This window comes from Cyanistes caeruleus, chromosome 3, assembly GCF_971803275.1.
Source record: "Cyanistes caeruleus chromosome 3, bCyaCae1.hap1.1, whole genome shotgun sequence".
Classification (NCBI taxonomy): Eukaryota; Metazoa; Chordata; class Aves; order Passeriformes; family Paridae; genus Cyanistes; species Cyanistes caeruleus.
Genome location: NC_141703.1, coordinates 4,318,790 through 4,343,023, shown reverse-complemented (window position 1 = coordinate 4,343,023; position 24,234 = coordinate 4,318,790). Strand labels below are relative to the sequence as shown.

The 24,234-nt window shown below is 44.1% G+C and overlaps 1 protein-coding gene across 1 annotated transcript in view; it reads left to right on the top strand.

The window, feature by feature from the left end:
* The first annotated feature begins 7,308 nt into the window (after positions 1–7,308).
* DSCAM (DS cell adhesion molecule) overlaps positions 7,309–24,234 on the top strand; it is a 437,468-nt gene continuing 420,542 nt past the window's right edge. Inside the window, exon 1 of the mRNA XM_023926681.2 lies at positions 7,309–7,506. Coding sequence (XP_023782449.2) covers positions 7,464–7,506 — 43 coding nt within the window. The 5' untranslated portion in view covers positions 7,309–7,463. The remainder of the gene's footprint in view (positions 7,507–24,234) is intronic.

Below are 24,234 nucleotides of genomic sequence, written 5' to 3'. Positions count from 1 at the left end.
CTTGTTGCACAGAATGGTATGAAGGAAAACATCTCCCCTAGATTGTGCTTCTGAGACACAGGATGGAGCATCCCTGGCACAGATGTGTGAGTGGGGCAGCTCTGCTTTCACTCTGTGCTCCTGGGTCTTGGGGCAGGCTGTCTGGAGAACCTACAGCAGCCTGCTCCTGCTCTTGCTGCATTATCCATGACAAGTTGGCAAAGGCAATATTTCTTAGGGCTCTCCCTGCTGCATCCTCCTGGAGGAGCCTACAGGAGCTCATGGTGCAGGAGACACGTGTGGCCAAACCTTCTGGTGAAATCCAGACCCACAACTCAATGGGAGCAGGGGGAAGAGCAGATGGGAGGGCTGCTGTGGCCCCACACGACCAAACACAGTTTATATCCCATTTTAACTCCCCCCTCCCGTGGCAGGCTGTTGCTTGGCAACCCTGCATCCTTGCTCCATCGCTGCTCCCCGCCGTCCTGCTGCTCCCCTGCGGCCCCTCCTTTGCACCAGGCTTGGGGAGAGCCATGCTCACACGTGCTCCCAGCAGTCTGCAAGCAGAGATCTCATCTCTTCTCCAGTGCATGGAAGCAGGTGGGAGTCAGGAAGATGAAAATGTGGAGGACACTGTGCATCGCCCAAGGCATGGAGAACTCTGCTCTTCCTGATGCCTTCCCTGTACTGACTCTGGCCAGGGGGGTATTGGCTCCCAATAGTCCAATTCTTGTTTTGTTTATGTGGTGGCTGCTCCTTGTGAGCCACTGGCATGCAGAGCAGGTATTAGAAATCAGTACTTGGCTCAGGACCAGGGATAACCTTCTTCCCACATAATTACAGTCCTTAATGGATTGCACTTTAACAATTATTAAAGAGAGGTCTGCAGAGCTTTGAAGCCATCATTAATACATTTTTTTTTTATTAAAGCCTTGTTGAAATGTTGATATTCCTTCAAATTTCCTCTTTTCCTACAACTTTTTTTTTCAATGAGAACAGTTGTGTGTATACAGACATGCCTGCATCCAGACCCAGAGGAGTTCTAGATCTGTTGCTAAAACGCTCTGACTCCTAACCCAAATAATGGAAAATCAGATTTAGAAATGAAATAGTCCTCTTGACTCATCCCTTTCATGCTGCAAGGTTATGATATGTTCAGTGTGGCACAGCTGTGGCTCTAATTTCAGTGTCTGTAATTCATTCCATCCTATCTTGGCATTACAATTGTTTGATGCCGTGGTCTTTAATGCCTTGTCTTTGCACACACATCAGACACACAAACGGGGTTCAGTTCATCTTCATCTGGAGGCTTTCAGTGGACATCTCCAGTGCCATAATGCTTGGGGTGTCATGTTATCCTACATCCTCTTGTGAGAACCAGTTAGCACTGAGGGAAATCTCTCTGCCCTTCTTCAAGCCCACGTTGCCACCCTGGAGAGTTGGCTGAAGGGTTCTGTGCTGTGTCCCCACCTTTCTTATTTACTTATTTTACCTGCCACCCTCCTCCCCTACCTTATTTCATATGTCAAGCACAAACTTGTCTGTATGAAGATGTGAAAATTAAATATATATATATATATATATATATATATATATATATATATTTCTCCTGGCTTCTCCCTTCTGAAAGGAAATATTTTTCTTCAGTCCTTGAAGCAGTGAGAATCTTACCTTCTCTGTTTGTTTGCAAGGTGCAATGCAAGGAGAAGTCTACAGCATCAAAAAAATAATCACTACCCTATGTTTTGATGATGTTGCTTGAAATAGAAAAATCTGGTATTCTCTGAAGAAAACATGAATCATACACAGGCTTTAAAATCCTTCCCACAGACTGGATTTTTCCATGCCTTACTCTAGCATGGATTTCTAAGAAACATCTTTGTCAGCTGCTCTCCTCTCTAATAAGTTTTGAATCTGCTGCCCAGTTTCAATCCATTTTCTTGCTGAGTTTAAGTAGAATATAATTAATTCATTGCTTTAGTATGTGTATAAGAGTATAAACACTCACCTGGGAAGAGGAGAGAGAGACTAATCCCACTCCAAGTTGTTCTAAAAATGGGAAGAATTCACAGAGATCTGACTTAGGTCTTCAGTCATCTGACCAGGTATCCAGAGGAAATTCCTTTTCCCACTGATCCTGTGCTCACAGAACCACCTAATGGGAAAAGCTGGCTTGTTCCCATCTCCCAGATGCCACTGGAACCCCAGGAACGAGCTGCACGAGAAAAGAGTAACTTCAGGCAGGGTAAAAAGAATAATCCCCATTTTATGCTTTAAAGCTCAGTGTGCATTAAGCCATCCAGAGTGTTTTGAAAGCTGCTGCTTTAATTCATGAGCATATCAAGACTGAATGGCTAATTGTGTGTGTACTGTAAGAACAGGTCATGCGAGAGAGCACGTTTTTTTTTTGCCAGATAACAATATTCCTGCACATTATCAGCTTGGAGCAGTCAATGGCTTCAAACGAAGCAAATTGTAGTTATTCCCTTGCATTTTTGGGGTGGAATAGATAGGTATCAGCAGCACAGATGCTTTCACAAGTAGTTGCACGTGGATGATTGAGATTTTGTTTCTCCATCTTGAGCATTCCCAGATGCGTGGGAAACAAACAGGGCTTTTCAACTGGTATCTCCTTGATGGTACTTGGAGAACCAGAAATTCCTTTTCCATTCTTAAGTGTCTCATGGAAAATATTTAATTTTTTGCAGCTTGCCCTGATAAAAAATGGCTGACTGTGAGCTTATAGATATGAGCATTAAGCTTGGTAGCCAGTGAATATCAGAAGGTTTAGCGATTGCTTTTGACAAGCATTCAACATTTATCTGAATCTTTCCAGTATCAAATCGGGCATGAAGTCTTCTGAGGAAAAACCTGTTCTCACAAGGCTTTTGATTCTCCTGTTTCCAGAGTGATGGAAGCTACTAAAAAGCTTTCCCACTTCTGCTCCTCTTCCCTTCTTAACCCCTGGTCCCTTTATCCCTCTTTGAGTTTATCTCCCTTTATTATGGGTGCAGTGACAAAGCTTTAGTTTACCTGAAAATTTGGGCAAGAGTGGTTCAAACTTGTCAGCTTTAAAATAAGATAAGAATCAGACAGAAGATGGAGAATATTGCCCAGTTTGTTCCAAAATACCAATATTTGAATGCTTTGGACTGTATTTCAGCCAAATATTCATAAATTATTTGCATATTTTCATTAAAAAAAGGATAAAAAAATGCTTATTGAGCTGTTCCAGGTTTTGTTTCTTTATTGTTGTTATCTCAGAGGTGTATGCTGCTTTCTTTGGTTTTGTTTCTAAACTGACTGGGGCTACAATTCCTTTCTTAGCAGAACTGAAAAATTTCTAAATCTTATTAAAATGAAAATCATGACTAAATGTAGAACCAAATCAGTTTTCTTAGTTACATCCCTCTGTGCTTATCTTCACCTAGTCTACAAGATAATAGCTCATATTTTCCTTTCAAATTGCTGTGCTGCAAGAAAATAGTCAAGAAATCTCCAGTCAGGGAAAGAGGTCAGTAATGAGGAGAGACAGACTGATTTAGAAACTGAGGGATGACTGAGCCAAGGTGTCATCTCTCCCAGAAACTGGGCTGATCATTCCCTGAAATTCTGATTTCAGGCATGTTCATTTTTTATTGTTTCTTTTCCCCAGGTCTTCTGAGCCTTGAGAACTTCCTCTCTCACCACGTTTTCCCTTCACTTCCTCTCTACTTCCCTCCCATTCTTTCTTCCTTCAGGTAGAAGGAAGGTCCTTTTAAAACCACTTTCAAAGCTGAAATTGCAAATGAGTTTTTTGCATTCTGAATGACAATGAGGGGCTCTGTTTGAATAGCTGAATGCTTCAATGGCAGAAATTCGACTGAGTTCCCTAAAGCCCAAAGCCTATGAAACCATCCACGATCTGAATAGAACCAATTACCAATTACAAGGAGCTGCTGCTGCTCCTTGGAAGATTTTTTTTTTTCTTTTTTCTTTTTTTTTTTTTTTTTTAAGGCCCAATCAATGCAGACTTATTGTAGACAGATCATTTTATCTTTTCCTTTGAAGAAAGAATTTCCCTGCAAGACTGGTTATAGGAGTCATCCACCAGATAAATCATCTTCCAAAGTGGGGATGTGAAAACCACTTGGATCCTTAATTTTCAGCTTCCTTCATTCTCACAAAGGCTTTCCAGGAGGCAGCTCTCGTGTTGGTTTGCTGTGGTCACTCCTTGTGTGTCTGCTCACTTAAGGTCAGAACACGACGCAGGTGCGTTGCAAAATTGGTGTGCAGACCTCACCATTTAACCCTTCTCGCGGTTTCCAGTTGAAATATTTCAACTGCAAGCTGATGGCTGGGTGGGATGTGGTCAGACTGATCACGATGGTGACGTTTCTGCGTGTTCTTCGTGCTGGTGGCTCGGGGGAGAACTGGATCTTGCGCTGCCAGAAAAACTTTGGCGTTCTGGATCTCCATTGGAACCAGATGGCTCAAACACTTCAGGGTTTCAGTGAGGTCCTGATATCAAATCTTCTCCTTGTGCCTCCTGCAGTACAATGTGACCTGAGAAGTTGCCTGAAATGCATTCAGGGTGATCATCAGCTGATTTGAATTGCGGCTGTATCTCTGTTAACTTCCAGAGGTCTTCCTCACCAAGCTGTGTGGTTGCTGCAGAAAGCAAGGGTGGACAACCCAATAAAGTCAACCAGTAGATGATCTAAATCCAGATTAAGAATTTGAGACTATTTTAGGATTTTTGATCCTCACAACTAAATCAATAACTTCAAGAGCTATTTCTTTTTTCCCAGAGAAGATATATGTAGTGTCTAATTGGGATACTTTGCTGGAAAATTTGTTTTAGGAAGAACTAAATAATTTCCAGCCACTTAATCTACGACATTCTATTATAATCAGACAAAAAACAACCACAAAAAAACACATAAATGGAGATTCTCCTTCATGACCTTGAGTAGCCTTGATTGCAGCTGAAGTCTGATCATGCTTGATTTTCCAGACTTGAAAAGCAGCATCCTGACTGGATTTCATTTACTCTGCGTGGAAGTTATCATACAGTCTCCTTTCTCCATTTTGACAGATTGTTGAATTTGCTGAGCAGCAGGACCAGTGAACCCTGCTCTCATGCAAAATTGCATCCTGTCTTCCTCCTCCCCTCCTTAAACCCAGCTCAAGACAAGGATTATGCTGCCTAGTTGGTTGGATTCTGCTAAAAAATGTTAAATGCCCTCTGGAAGTTGGCACCTTTGCCTTTTGGTGCCATTGAAGAACAAATTAAAGATTTACTCTTTTAGTTTGCAGCTGCTGTGGTTGTTTTAAATTAGCTGAAATGCACAGAAACTTGTTTGAGACAGCCCTACAGGAAGCTGAAATTTTCCAAGGGCTACCAGAGTTATGTAGATGAGTAAAGGAGGGAGAAAGGTACAAGAAAGAGGTTTATTTATTCTGTCACTGTAGAATGTCTAGAACTTTGTAACTCTTAAGCCCCAAACATGTTTTGGGCTTCAGAAGAGGAAACAAAGCAATTCTTAAAGAGCTGTCTGAACAAATCTGTCATGAACTTCTCCCAAATGCTCTCAAATCTATACTTAAACATTTCTGCTAGTCACCAGCTCTCTTCTAAACAGATTAAAGTATTGTTATTTTTAACAGAACTTCACTCCCAATAAAAACAAATTTCTCTCTTTTCCTTTTCTTTTTTTTTTCTTATTCTCCCCTAAGACATTTGCATTTCTCTCTTTAACTTTTGTTTAACAGCATCAGATTCTATTTTCCCCTGAAGAGTTTCCCTGGTTGCCCACATCTTTTTTCTTAAACACAGCCATGACTCCCTGCCCAATATTGGTCTCATCTCTCCTGCTTTCCCTTCAAGGCTTCAGTCTCCCCTGGCTGATAGCCCAGCCCAAATGGGATGCAGGGAACTGAGCTCTCTCCTGATGCCTTGCCCTGTCCCTCAGTTTGGTTTTCTCAAGAATTAAGAAGAAGGGCCTTATATAACGCCTCGGGGATGTGTTCTGATCTGTCCTCTGTGGCTTCAGAAATATCTCCAGACAGATCTCCTTCCCTGCCCAGTCCTGCTGCTGCTGAGCTTCCCGCAGATGTCCATCCCAATGTCTTTCTGGGAGATGTCCTTCCTTGGATTTCATTGCCATGCACAATTCCTGGCAGCAGGGCAGTGTCTGGCGCTTTAAAGCATTTTCTTAAAAAAAACATTGTCCCCCAAACCTGAAGTCGTCCTGTTGGCAACACACTGGGGATTCTGCAGGCTGAGATTCCCTACTGCTTTGTTGTGCTTGCTTTTCATCTTACAGCTTAAATCCAGAGTTGCCCTAATGCTGTTATGTATTTCACAATATTGATTTTTTTAGCTGTCTTCATTTAATATTTTCCCCCCTTTTTTCTTTTCCTTTTCCTCTTTAGACCAACCTTCACATCACAGATGTGAAGAAAGAATAGGCGCAGAAATTGCTTTTAGTTAGAGAGACTGTAATTTGCTCTTTCACTACGGGAGGAAAAAAAACGTCTCACCACAGAAAGGGACGCAGATGAAAGGCCAAATATTATCCGGACCTGTGTAAGCACTGCAAGATGTGTGTGTGTGTGTGTGTGTACTCTCCTTCACTGGTGCACAGAATCCCACTCAATTATTTGATGCACTCGCCTGTCTGGGCTGTGACCTTCTAGAAGGGCCCCCTCCTCCAGTCCCCCCACACGACTTGTCAACACATTAGTCATATACAACTCAGCTGATGCCAAACGGCCGCAGTTCAGCCAACTATCGAGAGGCAGGAAATTCTGCTGCCTTCTTCTATTGGTCTTGGCTTTTTCCACTGTGCGGAGCCGGCGGTGCTTTAAGGCAGCGGAGGGCTGGGGTTAGCGCTGGTCCCTGCGGCCGCCGGGAGCAGGGGAGGTGAGCAGCGGGCTCCGAGCGCTCCGAGCTGCGGAGAGCGAGCCCAGGAGGGCAGCGTGTGTGCTGCCCAGAAAGATGTGCCCGCCTGCCGCCGGGCCGAGGGGAGCCGTGTGAGGAGCAGCAAGAGGAGGAGGAAGAAGAGGAGGAGGAGGAAGAGGAGGAGGCGTGCGAGGAGCCGGCTCGCCGCGGCTCGGGGCCGGCCGCCGCTGCTGCTGCCGGGGATGCTGGTGTGGCCGCGCCGGAGGATTTTGTCACCTGTGGCCCTGCCCCCGCCGCCCTGCGGGCGCCTCCCCGAGCCAAGGACACACCTGGGCCCCGGCGCGCAGCCGCCCCCCGCCCCCGCCGCCGGCCGCCTCTTCCCCCGCCCGAGCGCCGGGCGAGTGTCGGCGGAGCCGCGGGGCTGCAGGCGGGGCTGAGCGCTCGCTGGGCGGACGAGCGGCCCCGCAGGCTCCGAGCAGCCACCAGCCGAGCCAGGCGGCGGCCGGACCCGCTGCGCGCTGCCTGCCAGCTCCGGCCCGGCCGTGGGCGCGGCGGGCGAGGGCGAGCCCGGAGCGGGGAGCGGGGGAGCGGCGGGGGCATGTGGATGTTGGCCGTCGCCTTGCTCCACAGCATCTCGCATGGTGAGCCCCGCCGCGGGCGTCCCTTCCCTTGTCCCCATCCCTGTCCCTGTGCCGGCCGGGAAGGGGAGCGGGTCGCGGCCGTGGCTTTTGTGCCGGGAGCGCGGCGCTGGCTGCGGGAGAAGGGCGAGGAGCGAGAGCGCCGTGATCGCTTAAAGTCGCTCACCTCGCAAAGTGACAGCCCGGAACCTCCGTGCCTGCCTCCTTCGGAATGAGACGGTGCCGGCACAGGCAAGGAGGCAGAGAGGCGCTTTTTCTTTCTTTCTCATCTGGAAAAGTACAGAATTTTTTTGCCAAGTGCCGTAGAAATCCGTCAGAGCACACGGGGATAATTTGAAGGGCTTTCATCCTAAGCGGTCGCATTGAGATATTGCTTCCTTTCGCGATATTTTTTTTTTTAAAAATTCGCTCTCTGCTTTCACCTCGCGTTTTTACTTATATTTAAGAAGCGGTATTTTTAATTTATTTCACTTTCATCATTTCTCCGTGAAGGTACCTGCTCTGATTTTTTTTTTTTTTTTTTTTTCCCTCACTCATATATGTAAAAATATGCACGGATAAGCATTACATCATCTGGAAAGGTTGAAGACTTTTAGTCAATTTTAAAGTTAGGAAGGGGAAATTAGAGTGGGGATAGAATAAGGGTAAACCTGTTATTCTTTAATTTCTTTTTTTTTTTTTTTTTTTCCTTCTGTCAACTCTTTGACTGACAAACATTTATTGCAGTTTCTGTGCAGTTTTTAATAGTGGGTTGGGGTATTTTGGAACATTTAGATATACATGATTGAAAACCATGACATGTGTAAAAATATGCTCGAATTGCTGAAGTTTTATTAAAAATGCACGTTTGTCATTGCAGTTTTAAGGACAGAAAACAAATTCTTCTGGGGTGCCAGCTATTCTATTGCACTGCCTCCTCCGATCCGAGAACGTAACATTGCCTGTTGTGCTTTCCACCCTGCCAGATAAATCAGATTAAACACTCAATTCTCAAAATAGGCAAAGCAGGTAGAACAGGGAAAAGGGTTTCTGGTGTGGAATGAACGAGAGAGGAGCACAGGGCAAAGTGTGAGGTTTTCCTGAAGGATGGAAATAATTAAACCCCTGGCAGAGGGTGAGGGATGAATGCTGGATGAGGGTGCCTTCACATCTTCTTAAGTAGACACTGGATGAGAAAATGCATTGACAGGCATGGCTGGTCCAGTGTGAAGCGCTGGGGAGGGCAGAAATCAGGAGGTGAATCTTAAATGTGTGGATGTAGAGCGACCTTAGAAACATTTTTTTTTTTCTGTCTCCTGCGTGCCTCAGAATACGAAAGGATCGAAATCCCCCAAAGTGTAAACTTGGAAATTTTTGGCATTTCTTAAGGAAACTGCAACAAGTTTTAACATTAAGAAATTATCTATCTATTTATTTATTTATTTCTGTCAGGCAGCAGCACTGTGCATTTCTCTCTGTCCTCTCCAGCCAGATACCTTTGGGAGGGAGAGGTTTGCTGTTTATAGGACAGAAAGCATCAGCCTGGAAGTGCACTCTGACCAGTGCTATGCATTTAAAACTAGATTTGCATAGAAATGAACCGTGTTTCTCTCCAGAAATCTTCGAAAAAAATTTAAAAAAACAGATTTTTTTTTTTTCTACTGTACTGATGCCTTAAATTCAGTGTTCTAACCTACTTAGTCCCTCTTGCAAGGGTTTTTTGAAGAACAGAATGATTTTTGCTTTATGAGGTCGAAGTACCATGAAAATCACTCCCATTTATTCCGTGATCTATGAAGTCAGCAGTAATTTCACTTTCAGTTTCCATGTGTTTTTGGATCACAGTCAAACCTGAATTTGTCTCCCAAAGACTGGAGTGTGTAATGTGTACATGATAGATGCATCTGCATGGATTCTGTGCTGCCATACAGCAACATCTGTACATTTGTGATTCCAGGGGGACTAAAATTAAATGTTTTTGTGTATAGCAATATTCCAAGAAGAAAGCATTGTGAAAACATGTAGTGGGTGGTTTAACGATTCTTTGCAACTTAAAAAGTCTGTTTGTTTTTGGCATCATACTTGATGTAAAAATGCAGATTTTTAGGGTCTTTTTAAGGGAAATCTTTGAGGAAAATGGCACCTACCTTCATGTTAAGTCTGGATAAGATGGTTTTATTCATTGGTAACACTTCCTAGGACTTATTAGAGCCATTTTATCAGAGTCAAGAGTCGGAGAATAATATTTTTAAAGGACTTCAGATTTTAATGCAGTGTCATATCAGATATGTATCTCTTTGAAGGAAATGACTGCATATATAAATAGATATGTCACGTACACATTTATTTTCATTATTCTATCTATAACTCCATCTGAACTCCATTGTGTGACAGGCAGGGCTCTTTTATGAGTGTGTGTGCTGGTGGGGGGACAGTTTTCTGCTTGGCTTTTGCCATTGCCTTATTTCTCCCCTTATAGAACCACATCATCACATTTGCTTAACACACCAGCAACACACACATATATATATATATACACACCATACAGGTATAAGTGGTTTTTCATTGTGTTACATCTCATTCTGCTTTTAACTTTAAAATATGTGAGATTGTTCATGTTGATGTTTTCTTTTTGCCTTTTTTTTTTCTTTTTTTTTTTTTTTCCTTGGGGGAGAAATAGGTTAAAAATAAACCCATGGGTTTAACCCTGCAGTTGTAGTTTTGGCCTTAATTTCTGTTGGAGATAATGGGAATCATCTGAATAACAATAACAAGGTTGGCCCCCATATTTCCCCACAGTCACTCAGCACAAATACATTTTGTCAAATTAGATAGGAGCAGTGTCACTGGGAAGGCTTTATGTTTGTGAAATAGCTTCCTTCTGGGGACAATAAAATACTGACACGCTCTTCCATCCAATTAGTATTTCTGAAGCCTGAAACAAAAACCTCCCCAAATACCTGGTTAAAGTTGATATATTTCGTGAGGGTTTTAAACTCTCTTTGCTGTGAGTTCCTTAAGAATACAGGTAACTATTAACCATAAATGCATTGCAGCCCTGGAAAGTGCGTGGGATGATATAGACATCAGTGGGAGCTCTGCAGCTGAATTCACTACCTTGAAAGCCTGAGTCATGCAGTTCTAATCCTGAGCAAGGCTTTTGAGTTGCCTTTCAGGGTTACTCCACCTGCACCACCTTCCCTGTTACTCTGAGTATTCCAGAAGTGAGCATTTCAAATGAGCAGCAGAAGCCTGCTGCAGCCTGCTCATAATTAGTAATGGGGCATTTCACTAATTACAGTGAGAGAAGGCAGGGGAGGCTCTGAGGGGAGAAAAGGCCTCCAAAATCCTGTCTCTTTTTGGTAATGACTGTCACCAAGCTAGCTCAGGTGCTGCTTTCAGAAATGAGGATCTTTCAGTGTCAGTCTGTGCTGTGGGTATGCTGAACCCATTTCCAGGCTTCTCTCTGGCTGCATTTCTTGCATGCCCGTTGCCCATAGATGCTCTGCTGAAATCAATCGAGCATCGGGAGGCACCAATGCAGCACAGATGACACTAAAAATACATTTCCATTAAAATGATTTCCTGTTTGAATCCTCTCCCCGCCGTTTATCTATCAATATGGGTTTTAGCAGCGTTTTGGAAGATGGAGAAGGATCACACTGAGCTGGGAGCAGGCTGGAGGATGAGCAGCAGCAGCGATGGTGGTGCTGAGAATCCCCCAAGAAAATGCTGATTCTCAGTGCTGGGGATGCAAGACCCGAGCAAAAGAACAAGCTGCTCTCTTTGTAGAAACGTTCTGAGATACCTGCAGAGCTTGTGTGGAATTGTGTAACCAGATCCTCACCTTGGGAAGTTGACTGGATGTGCAGGAAGCATTCAGCTTGGTGCTTGTGTGTGGATGGGGTGTTTTTAATCCGGTGTTACCCGAGCTATGAATAGCTGTTAATTAATCACCAAATGCCAAGGGGAGAAAAACTGTTATTGCTGGGCAGTCAGAGGACATGGGGGTAGCTATACCTGTTTCAAAAGGTGTGTTCCTCCTGTGCTCGGGGTGTGCTGCTCCCTCTCCAGCTGCTGGGGCTCTCCGGGGGGATTTCCTCCCGTGCTGTGGGCAGTGGCTGAGCTGGAGCTGGAGCTACAGGACACTAGTGGGCAGCAAACCACAGAATCTGTGTCTTCCTAAGCTGTGGGAGCACACAGAGAGAGCTCAAAGAGGCTTTTTGACTGTGTTTTGCTATCAAGGGTCACTACAAACTGGTGGGCGCTGCGTCTTCTTCCCCCAGCAGAGGTGTGTGACAGTGAGGGTGTTTTTGGGAGCGGTTCAAAGAGAGGTTGTTTTCTGCAAATTGTAAAAACAAACCTCTAAACCATCTTCAATAGGGCCTTAACCAGCTCACAGCTCTTCACTGTGATTTCGTACAACCACAGAATGGTTTAATTTGGAAAAGCTCTTTGTGCCCAGCTGTTGCCCCTGCACTGCCAGGTCCAGCACTGAGCCCTGTCCCCAAGTGCCACATCTGCAGGGAGGGTGACTGTTCCAAGGCTGGAGAACCCTTCCCATGAAGAAATTTTTCCCAATATCCAATCTAAACCTGCCTGGTGCAACTTGAGGCCATTTCCTCTCATCCTATCCCTTGTTCCAAAGTGAAAAGACCTTGACCCCCACCCGGCTTCACCCTTCTCTCATGGAGTTTTAGAGAGCCACAAGGGCCCCCTGAGCCTCCTTTGCTCCAGGCTCAGCCCCTTTCCCAGCTCCCTCAGCCCCTCCTGGGGCTCCAGACCCTTCCCAGCTCCGTTCCCTGCCCTGGACACGCTCCAGCCCCTCCAGGGCTCTCTTGAAGTGAGGAGCCCTGAAATGAAAACAAGATTTGGGGTGTATTTCAGTGGAATTTCCTCAGTGCTGCTGAATCTGGAAAAGTTCAGAAGTTGATTTTAGTTTTGTTTGTTCTTGAGTAAACTTTTGTCATATAACATACTGCTAATTTGAATTATTTGGGGAAAATCTCATGGGTTTTGGTGGTTAGCTCATCCAGAATGCTCCTCCAGCTAATGAGTTGTGCAGGTCTCTGAGCTGAGCTCAGGTTGAGCCTGAATAAGAGACTTAACAAATACCCTGTTGGAGTGACAAATAAAAGCAGAAAACAACAAAATGAAGCATCTTTCTGGGGGTGGGAGGTCGGGGCAATGGATTGAGGAGCAAAATATATGGAATTTCCTGTTTTCTCCACAAAGTTTACTCTATTTTAAAAGTTAAGATGTGTATAGGATCAAGGCCTGTTTGAACATACCACTCATTTAGCCTTTAATTTTATTTGGCACATGCCATTTATCAATCTCTTGGTCTTGGTGCCTTTTCAGATTTGCAGTAGGAAGGACTATTTTAATTAGAATTAAGTAGAAAATTCCATCTTCTACTTTAAAAATTGAAGATGGGAGTGAAACAGTATATTAATCTTTTATTCTAAGGTACATTTTTTTGACATCTTTAAAGTGTTATTTCTTTTGAGCCATTGAAACTCTAAATATACGAAAAAATCCATTTAAGCAACATACATCAGAATACTTAATTATTTCAAGGTGAATGTATAGGTGTCTGCAGTTAAATTGCTTTCCAATATATTTTCAGTTATTTCATAATCTTATTCAATCATCACTTTCTTTTCATTTAAACTGTTATGAAATCAATGAAATTAAGATCTGAAATTGTAATTCTTCAAAAGAAGCTTTATCTTCTCCATCTTCACCTCCCTGCCCCCTCAGAAACATTTCATCGGTGTTGTGGAAAATAAAATAACATAAAATGAGAGGTATTTAACAATAAAAGCCTTTTGCAGCTCAGTATTTTAGGCCATGGAAGAGAACATCTTCAAGAACAAGCCACTGATTCCTCAGGCACTTGTTGGCACTGGGAGCTTTTCTTGTCATTGCTTGTCTTTGGATACTGCCATTCAGAAAAAAAAAAATCTTATTACCTCATAAATACATTTTTTAATTTTTTTCCCCCCATCAGAGCATTGGGTTAGTCACCAGCAAAATAAAAATTAAGGAGGGTATGTCAATAAATGCCTTTCACAGTGGAGTGGGCAATAAATACTATGATCTGTTTTGAAGAAGAAAAAAAAGACAAATGGACGGACAAACAGGCTGACAGAGATTAGCAAGTCTTCCCAGCATCCCTATTTAAGCTATTTTTACTCAGAAGGCAGGGAGTAAGACTTAAGAGTGAGCCAGCAATCCTATTTATAGCAATCCATTTTTAAATGCAAAGGCTCTGAGAAGGAGAGTCACCTCCATCCTAAACACCAGCCTCCCTGGAGCTCCCTCAGCAGCGAGGGCTGGAGCAGCCCGGCCAGCCCAGCTGCATCCCTGATGTGCTCCTGCTGAAGCTTCCAGAAGGACAGAGCCCTTGGCAGTGCAGGAATTTGGGCCATGGGGCAGCCCAAGAGCAGGGCTGAGAACAGCTTTGCTCCACATCCACGTGGCACAGACAAAGGCACACACAGAGGGATCACCCGAGGAATTTTTTGCCTCTCCGTGTATTCCCTTGGAGAGAGCGTGGCTCTCAGTGTAATTTGTCAGGGATACAGTTCCTTCTGAGATTTTAAAATAAACATATATATTTCTGCACATTTACATATGTAAATCTGCATAGCTTGTAGTTGCTTAAAAACTACTGCGTATGGAAAATTTGGCACTTGCTTTGCTGCCGAAGTGCGCTTGATGCTATTTTCTTCCAATTAATTACACTGTAATCCCGTGCAGAAGATTTGTGCCTTAAGATTTATGTTTTTCGCCAGGCTAAAAATTATTCTCAGTAACTTTCTGCCATCTAAATTTCTGGAGTAACTTTGGGGAGCCCTCCAGTGTTTTTTAAGAATATCAGAAGCATATTCTTGAAATGACCGGCGCTATTTCAGCGCAGCTAGAATATAATTATACTGCACTGTAGCTGCAAATAGTTGCCTATCTACATAATCTACTCAGAGTGATTCTATAGATAAGATTGTAGGGTTGCTGTGTCTATATAAATGTCTGTTGGCGTGAAATCCTCTCATGTGGTTTTGCAAATTGAGTGGCTCACGCTGAGCCTGCACGCTCGGGGCGTTCGTCTCTCGGCACTGCAGAGCGGCAGCCCCCAGTGGCTCCAGGTTTTGGGTTCCACAGAATTCAGGAATTTGTGGGGGAGCTTGCTCCTTGCTCTGTTCTTTAGGAGGTTCTCCATGATAACAACTCGCCCAGTAAAGTTTTCTAGAGGTTTAGTGTGGAGTTCAAGTAAGGAATGTCAGTCTTGGAAGCGTGGTTTTTGTTTAAGCTCTCTGGGAAGAGTTTTTGGGATGCTGGAATGAGTAGGCTTGGAGGAATCCATGTGTTGTTGTTACACTGCACTCCACAAATCTCATGGTAGGATTTGAGTGCACCCAAATCTCCATGGTTGGTTTTTTTTTCCCAGGCCATGGCAAGGTGATGCATAAAGTGCAAGCTCTGGCTTCTGTTGAATTCTCTTGTACAATTGTTTTTTCTATCATAAATCACTGTGGTTCAGGGTTTGTTTGTTTGTTTTTGTTTTTTGGTATTACCTTCTGAAGTCTTTGGAGTTTTCTGTGTGAGTTTTATTAGGAATTTTGGCCCTGACTCAGGAAAATACTGTGAGTGCATAAAGTCAGTCCCTTGATAATTATGAGTTGAGCATGTGACAAGCTGTTAGAACACTCCTGGCTTGAGCTAAGGACAGAACAAGTCCTTGACAAAGTCCTTTTTGTTATGAAAAGCAGATTCAGATGTCCCTGGAATGGGATCTTGCTGGAAAAAATGACATTGAAGCAGAATAGGCTTTAGGTGGACCTCAGCTCAAACAGGAAAGTGGTTCACCATCCACACTACACCCTGTCCACCTGAATCTTTTCCTCCCATTAAGTGGCTTTTCTGTGGGGCAGTTTAAAAGCCAGTTCACATATTATTTCTAGACAAGTCAACTGTAATTTGTGTTGCAACTGCAGTTGTGAAGTACAAAGCAAAGTGTTTGCTGTGTCATGATATGAAGGAAGTAATTTGGGAAGCTGTCAGTGAAACAGAAGTTCTCCAGTTATGTTTGCAGACATCCAACGTTGAGAGTTTGTTGCATAGTTAAGTGATTTTCAGATGTCTGCAGTAATATTTGCATTACATTTCTTTATGCTTTTAGCTGTATTTTTTTAGGAAGCTTTCTTTTGTATCTTTCTTTCTAATTTTGTAGCGTGACCTCGAGGTTTCTCTTCCACAATGACAACCTTTTCCACAGCCCTGTGGTGTAGGGGCTCTAGAAACCAGATTTTTTGTCATTTCAAGCACAGGGAGTGAGGTTCCTCTCACTATGGGACTGATGGGTGATGATTACCATGGTTTTTGTTGTGTCAGATGTGGCTGAGGCTTTTTGCTCTGAACATTTTATAAATCTGTATCTATAAAATGTAGAATGAATGCTCAGGGGAGAGGGAGGGATGGGGGCACAAACACAACTTTTTGTGGGGAGGGCAAAGGAAGTGCAAAGGGTGAGCTGGAACTGCACAGGTGTCCAGAGAGTGATGTAAGGCGTGGTGAGAAGAGGGAGGGCATTCACAGGGCATGGATCCCTCTGGGACAGCAGGAGGGCAGCCCCTGGAGGACAGATTTGAGCTGGACAGGTTATGGTGAAGGACCCTGAGGTCTTGGCTTCAGTTTGAGTGGGAATGCAAAGCTGAGCCTGTTCCCCTGTGAGCTGTGGGTGGAGAACACGACAGAATGTGGCTTTGGGACTACCCAGTGCTCTGTTTTGGCTACTGGTCTGTGCCAGAGGAAGCTGGCATCCCCATGGATCCTGCTGTGTGCCAAGGGACAGGGAGCTCAAAGTCCCAGCTGCCCTTGTCCTTCACTGCCTGAGCTCAGATTTTTCTTTCATTCTTATCTACTCCTGTTATTTAATCCCTGCTCTAGGCTTAAATTTGAGGCCTACTACCTGTCTTCTCTCTGCATTTTTCCTAGCTATTTCTATTTATTTTGCCTCTTCCCCTGAGGCAAATGGATTTGGGGGAGTGGAGATCAAGGATGGACAGCAATCTCATGAATGTCAGTGTGGCTGTAGGGTAGGAAGGGCAAGTTCCTCATCTGAGCCAAGGAGGAAGGAGCTGAGCTCCTTTATTGGGCAGGAGGGAGATAATTAATCCCCAGGAAAAGAGGCTGAGCTGTCAGGCTCTCAGAGGAGCCCTGGCAGGGGTGATTTGCTGTTCAGCTGTTGGGAGCTGTCAGGTTTGCTGCAGTGGGGTTTGCTCAGAGCAGATCTCCCAGCCTGGCTGCCGGGGCCTCTCGGGGTGGGAAATTGTGGGAGCACTCCTGGAGAGGAGCAGCTCCCCAGTTCCCCACTGGAGAGCAGATCTCTGTAACAAACTGGAGAGATCTGAGTCCTCACTGAGTCCTGAGGAGCACCAAACAGTCATGGTGGGAACACAGCCTGCAGTAGAGAATGTTTGCTTTTATTTTATTTTTTTTTCAGGGAAATAAGGAAAAGATTCGGTTTTAGCTTTTCTGTCCTAGTCTAGAGTAAAAATTTTGTCCAAAAATCTTCTGTTCTTCAGCAGCTTTTGCCCTTATCTGTTGTGTTCATGCTTGAGGGGCAGTGTGGCTTCAGAGATGTGGCTGCATGTGCTCCAACTGCTTGTCCCACTGGTGATGGAGCTGGAGGCCTTTTGGAATATCCAACCACTGGCACACATGAAGGCAGTGCAGGGCAAGAGAAATGCCTGTCTGAAGATTCTCCAGCTGCAGCTGTTCAGTGCATATTTATTAAGTCCAAAAGTTAGTCCCTAGTGGATAAAAGCAATTACAGCCTTTCTACCACATCTCAAAACGCGTTTCCATAGAAGAGAATAATGCTGGGCCTTAGTAATTTCAAAAAGACTTAATGAGATTCAAAAAAAAAAAAAAAAAAAAATTCTAAATAATAGTAATCTGACTGCTACTTAATTTCAAGAGGTTTTGAGAACTTTTGGTGTCAGTAAATTGAGCTTCTGTCCTGTCTGTGTTCCAGGATAACAGCCTTGTTTGCTCACCATGTGATGTAGTTGCTCTCCTTCCCCACAGTTCCTGCTGCTTTCAGTCCCTGGCGTGGACACTCATTGGAATAATTGGGGTGGGGGTTAAGGTCAGCTGAGCATCTCAGCTCTGCCATTTCCTAAGGCATGTGCAGCTGGCCTGGTGCTCAGAAAATTTTACACAAAATAAGTAGCACGTATGAAACAGCTTCCAAGTGGAAAATGAAGGCATCATGGCATGGCACAGTGCTGGTGCTCTTACGGGTTGGGACGTGGCAGATGCAGGGAGCTGGGCTGGGTTTGCAGCAGGGGATGCTCTCACTTGGCTCAGCACCTTCCAGAGGGCAGGAAGAGAGATTTAGGGGTGATTCTGGGGGGATGGTTGCTGTGTTCCATGTCTCTGATCATGGTGCAGTCTCAGGTGATGTTCCCAGCTCTGCATCCCTCCCCTCACACTTTGCCTTGTTGCAGCTTTTGGGGTGAGGTGCAAAATCTCCTGAGTTTGCTTTCAAGCTGTTGCTTGGAAAGAAACAAACAGGAATTTAAAACTAAATGTTTTAAACAAGTAACATATTTTAGACCTCGTAACTTTTAAATCTTAATGGAAGCACTTTCACTTTTTAATTAAAAAATTGTCTCCATATTTGGTGGTATAGGATCTCTCTGAGTCAGGAGTGTGTGCAGTATGGTGGTTTTACCTTCATGTCAGTGAGAAACTGATTTATTGCCTTATAATTGGGCAACCTGAACAACCTGGTCTAGTGGAAGGTGCCCATGGCAGGAGGATTGGAGTTGGAGCATCTTTAAGGTCCCTTCCAACCCAAACCATTCCATGTTGGTTTTTTTATTATTTTATTATTTTTCATCTATCAGTGACTTACTGGAAGCGTGACAATGCTTTAAAGGAACATGCAGCTCTGTTGCTGGGAGGTTTTCTGGCATCATCCCCTGCAAAGGAGAGCTGCTTCCTGCTTTCTTGAGAGTTTCCATGCTCTCAATATTGATTGCACGTAGGAGGGTGCCCAATATGGGCAAACCCCGAGGTAAATCTTCCCTGTGCTGTATCTGGCTACCTTATTTTATTAGTGTACACTCATTCTGAGGAGCTGAAAGGATTATTAGTAATAGCTCTGTAAGAGGGATACAATCAATTTAAATTAGCTCACGCCTGAGCCTGTGTGATCTGGTGCCTTTAAAATGTAGGTAAGCAGCTCATCATTTTGCTCCCTTACATAACATTGTAGGAAACTTTTCCCAAGCCCAATCCTGTGGCACGTAGGCACATGGTTAATTGTGGGCCAGTGATTGGATTCCATGATCTCTGAGGTCTCTTCTAATCTCAGTGACTTTATGATCTTCTCTCTATAAATGTTGCAGTCCATTACATTTGGATGTTTTTTTATGTCCAGAATTATCCACTTGAAAACATAAACACTTATCCACAGTAATTCAGCTGCATTATTTTGTGTAAAAAAAATCAAACAAGACTCTGAAGATTCTTTTCCCTGTCCAAGTCCTGCTTCTCCCTTTTCTCCTTTCCATAAATTCTTCCCATCCATATATCTCATCCTAACAAGTGTCATTTGACTGTGTGGGTAAACACCAGGGGTGATTTTCCTGGTCTCTCCAGATTTCTGCCTTACAAAAGTGGTATGAGTTTGCCAGGAAAGCCAGACAGTTTTTCACAGCAAAGCTCCCTTAATATCTCCTGCTTTTCCATTCTCGCCTGCCCCGAGCCAAAGAAACCCAGCTGATTTAGACTAATTATTTCAAATGCAGTTTGTAAAAGGATGCTAATACTTTGCTGTATCCCTGAAGGTCATCTAAGCGATCCATAGTTAAACATTCATGTGGGAGACTCTGGGGGAAACAGTAAGGGATGATTATAATGGAAACACAGTGGGCTGAAGTGTGTGCTCGTGCTTGAGCCTTCACAAGGCAAACCAGGGTAGTGGAGTGCTCCTGTGCTTTTACAGCTCTTAAATCTGAATAAACTAAAGCCTGCAGACCCTGCTCCAACATCTTTCACTGTGTGATCCAGCACTGCTTCAAACTGCTTCTTCAGCACCACAATCCTCAATCTCTGTTGTGTTTTATTAAGGGGGGGAAAAAAAAATAATAAAATTATCTGTGCACGATCTCACGTCATTAAAATGTGCTGGGTGCCCAAGGTGTTTCTTCGTCTGTTCCTCTGGCAGCTTTTCCCCTCAAGTGATTATGCTAATTAGTGTTTGATCAGATGATTAAATTATAATTCGATTAATCCTACGTGCTAAACGCTCTGAATGCATTTCCACTGCCTGAATGCCTTGTGCTTAAGCATTCCTGTTTGCAGCTTGATAGGAGGCTCCTGCCTTTCCCCGTGCCTAATGGATTTTCTGTATTAAACCCACTACGGTTCCTTGTAATACTGGGATGCAGGGGAAAGGGCTTTTTGTTTTCCTCCTCTGCTGCACAGAGCCAGAAGTAGGTAGGTTCCTCCTAGAGGATTTGAAGGTTTCCAGGGGTTACAAAAAAATAACAGAGGGGAAAAAGGTTCCAAGCTTTTTATTTTCTGTTGATGTATACTCACCCCATGTCCCATTCATAACTTACCAAGGAAAAAAACTGGTACAGTTAAATCCTCAGTCTGTTTGCATTCTGAGTGGTTTTTTCCCCAAATAATTCCCTCATTTTCAAAGCAAAAATGTATTATTTTGGTCCAGAGACTCTCTTCTTTGCAGAAAGAATTTTCTGTCTGTGTGAGAGTGGGGTAGAGAGAGAGAGAAGGTTGTCTCTACTCCTACTACCTGCTTTGCCCTCCTTTTTTCCACCAGGTTTACTTTTGCGTGCCATCTCTAGGAGGTAATCTCCAGCAAGGGTGTGGAATGAAGAACACACTGAAATTACAACCTTGGTGCTGCTGAGAGATTAATTCTCAGCTGCAGCATTGCTTTCTTTGTCTTTGGGGTCCTGCATTTTTAGGTCATCTAATTTCATATAAGTCAGTTCTACAATGCTTGAGAAAAACAAAAGAACCAATAATAACATTAAAATTTCTTAAACACGAGGTGGTTTGGCTTTCAATATTAAATATTTACAGGTGTTACATAGCTGAACATGTTAACTGGCTTCTCTGTTTTTATGGAGGTAGGCACCAGTGTCTCCCTCTGTCAGTCTGATAGTAATGAGTGGCTGGAGTTTAGAGGGAGGATGTTAAATTTAAATCCCTTGGTTTGTTTCCATCCTACGGTGCAGAAAACACTACCATGGAACAGCCTCCCTCCCTCTTCCCCTCTCTCCCTCTCCTGCATTTATCTCAGGGGAAGTGTGAAACAGATTGAGCACAGGGTTGCCAAGACCTGTCTAGGGGGATTTTGCTTTTTTGTACCCCAGGTGTGGGAAGGTAGAGCGAGGGAATAGGGATGTAAAGGATGTTTTCTCTTCCCTCTCCTTCCCTTTGTTTACCTGAAAAGCTGTCAGAGATTCATAGAGCTCCTTTAACATCTTATTTTACTCCTTTCAGACTGTCTAGGAAAGAGATTTTACCTGTGAGGTGACTGGCATGCTACAATCTATTGCCAGTGTGGGGTAAATGAGTCCTCTGCTAGTAAAGCCACAGAGGCCAAAAGCACCTTCACTCTCTCCAAGTGTAGGTGTGTGGCTGTGATGGAATACTGAGATCTCGTCATTTAATAAAATCTATGCCCTGCCAATGATTTCAGCCTCGTCCTTTGCCAGAGACCCCACCCTGGGAGCCTTCCCTCACCTTGGCTCACCAGTTTGCACTCTTGCCTCAGTGCTACTCCCTCCAAACAGATCGTGGGCAGATGTTGGTTCTGCCAACATCTGCGCAGATTTAAGAAATTAAAACCTATGGCTGTCTCCTGCTACGTGTTTGGGAGGGGGAATTGCCCCTGATCCCACACAGGATGGATGCAAACCCCCTGCTTTATACTGCAGCTGGGCCACTCTGTGAACCCCTCTGCCCTCAGGGTTTGTGGGGTGCAATGCTCCATCTGGAAGGCAGTGATGAGAAGCTGCAGGCAGTAATACCTTCAACCCATGCAGATAAATAGATCTGGAAGTAGGCTTGTGTCACCATCCTCATTTTAGAACTGAAAGAATTAGGCTAAGCTGAATTAAGGCTCTAATTCTAAATGAAAGTGCTAGCTTAGGATGCTGCTTAGCTCATTCTTTTTAAAAGTTTAATTTCAGATTCATTTCCTGAGTATCCCCATGTGGACAGGTCCTCAGACTCTGCCTGGCCTTGGGTAAGCTACTTAAGCTTGTGAGCTGAGGACGTTACTGCAAAATACACTAAAGCATGTGTGGGAAGTGCTCTGGGAATTCCATGGGAGATAACTGTATGCCTGCCTTTTTGTTTACTTATTTATTTTATTTTTTGTTTGGTTTTGTTTATTTAGCACCCTCAGTGTGGTCCTCCAGACAGAAATCAGCTTTGCAAAGGTGATCTTGGAGTAGGGGAAAGATGTGGAAAATGGCTGTGCTGAATGAGGCACTCCAGGCTATTCCACTGAAGTCTCTAACTCACCTCCCTGCCTGTGCAGTGGGAACACATCCCCTGCCCACCTGACAAGTGCTCTTTTGGGTGGATATAAATATCCTTAGAGCTGTGAGCCTCTGGAAGTAGAGGAATCCATGGTGAGCAGCGTGAAGAAACCTTTGGAAAATGCCATCTCCGTGCCACTGAGTCATCCTTGCTCTTTCCCTGGGAAGAACACATTCCAATAGTCCAGCAGCAGAGGTCAGTGCTGATTTGCATTGCAGAGGCAAATCTGAGCTCCCAAGGAAGGGGTAACCTATCCACATCCCCTGTGTCCAAAAAAAAACCCCACCACACTCTTCACTGCCACTGGTGTCACAGTCGTGTTTCCCCGTGGGTTCCTCATGTAAAAACTGGGAGCTGTTGATAGGATATCACCATCCAGGTGCACAAAGTGCTGCTGTTGTAAGCATAAAATTCCTAAATGCTACCCAATCAGAGCTCAATAAATCTGGAACTTGTTTGGCTTCCCACCTTCAGGCAGCTACAAATAGACAAATTTTGAAGAGGGTCTTTCTTTGGGGGAGAGACACATGGTTGACACGCAGCTCTGGCCTCAGTTAAAGTCTCCTGAGGCTTGCACAGATATTTGATGGATTTCTTCCTCCTTTTTAAGCGTGGCATTGAGTGTTTTCATCCTCCTTTTTCCCTGAGCAGCAGCAGGTTTGTCAGAGTGCTGGTGTTCTGCCTGGCACACCTATTGCCTTGTCTGGGGGCAGTCACGCTTCCCTGGCTGGTTTTAATGGGTGTAAACCTTTCTCTGCTTCTCTCCCTGACCTTCACACTCTCTCAGCGTGTTTGGGGTTGGTTTGGTTGCTGTTTGAGTGTGCTGTTTTAAAGGGAGGATCAGCTCAGGTTGTTCTTCCTGGTCAGGGCTGCACACAATTTCACCTGATAGTGGGGAAAGGAGAAAGAACAGGTTCACAAGCTGACCCTTTCCTTTTTAAGTCTTTGATTCTGAGGACACCCTCACCTCAAGGTTATCCCACTCTCCAATATCCCTGTATCTCATTTGTACCACTGACTTCTAATTTTTCTTCTTTTTTGTCCCCCAGAAATCAGCACTTACATGTTGGACAGTGAGAAATATTGTCAGCTGTCTCCTTGTCTTTTTTTTTTTTTCTTTTCTTCTGGAAAATATGGCTTGTATCAGGTGCAGCTCCAGACTGCCCCCAAACCCTGTAAATAGTTTGGAACAAGTACATGCAGTTAGTCCTGTCCAGTCTCTGAAAAAATCCCTCTGTCTTGCAGGTGTCTCAGTCCTCTGCTGTTTGCAATGTCTATTTTTTGTATATCTCAAGAGGAAAGGAGGTACAGGAGGTTATTAGAATGAGGAAATGATCCTCTGGCACTAACCTGGATATTTTTCTCTTAAAAAAAAAAAAAAGGAAAAAAAGAAAAAGAGCCTGCAGCTTCCTCTTGGAATTGGGTCCGTGAGCAGCTGACTATGTTTGCCATGAATGACAATTAATAATGCCTAGCAACAACAACCAAACAGAGCAGAAATAAGATTGTCTGGGGAGAGGGGAAAAAAAAAAAAATCCCGGCAAAAATCACTGGATAACCCATATGCTTTATTTTCAAAGTGGAATTAATGAATCCAAACTATTTAGCTGCTGTGTGCACTTCAGCTCTGGGCCACCCATGTGTGGAAGGTTTTCTTGGCCAGAGGGCAGGAAAATTTAAATTTTTGTGTCTTTTGCCTTTTCCTCTTGCATTAACAGCTAGTGCAGCACTAGCTCTCACCTCAGGAGGAAAAGCTGCTTCTTCCTGCTGTTCTCCCTTCTCCTGCCCAGGGCTGTCTCTGGTGCCATCTCACAGCACTTGCCAGTCCCAAAAAAATTGGTTTGGAAGTGAGGAGAGTAATTTACCCGTGTTTTAACTTATTTTTCTCCCACTGTTCCCTTTTCTGTCCTTCCTCAGTCGCACCAGATATGTAAATATTCATCCCCAGAGATGACTAAAATTGTATGAGAAATTTTTCTTTAGCTCTGCCAGAAAGAAGTTTGGATTCATACACCTGGAGTGGATCTCACTCTGTCTTGGAAAAACTGACTTAATGATAATAAATGTGCTTCTACAAAGTCAATATTCCTTTCAAGTTCTGCCTGTGCTTTCATCAGCTTGGGGTGTGTATGTGGGAGAATGCTTAGAAAGAGT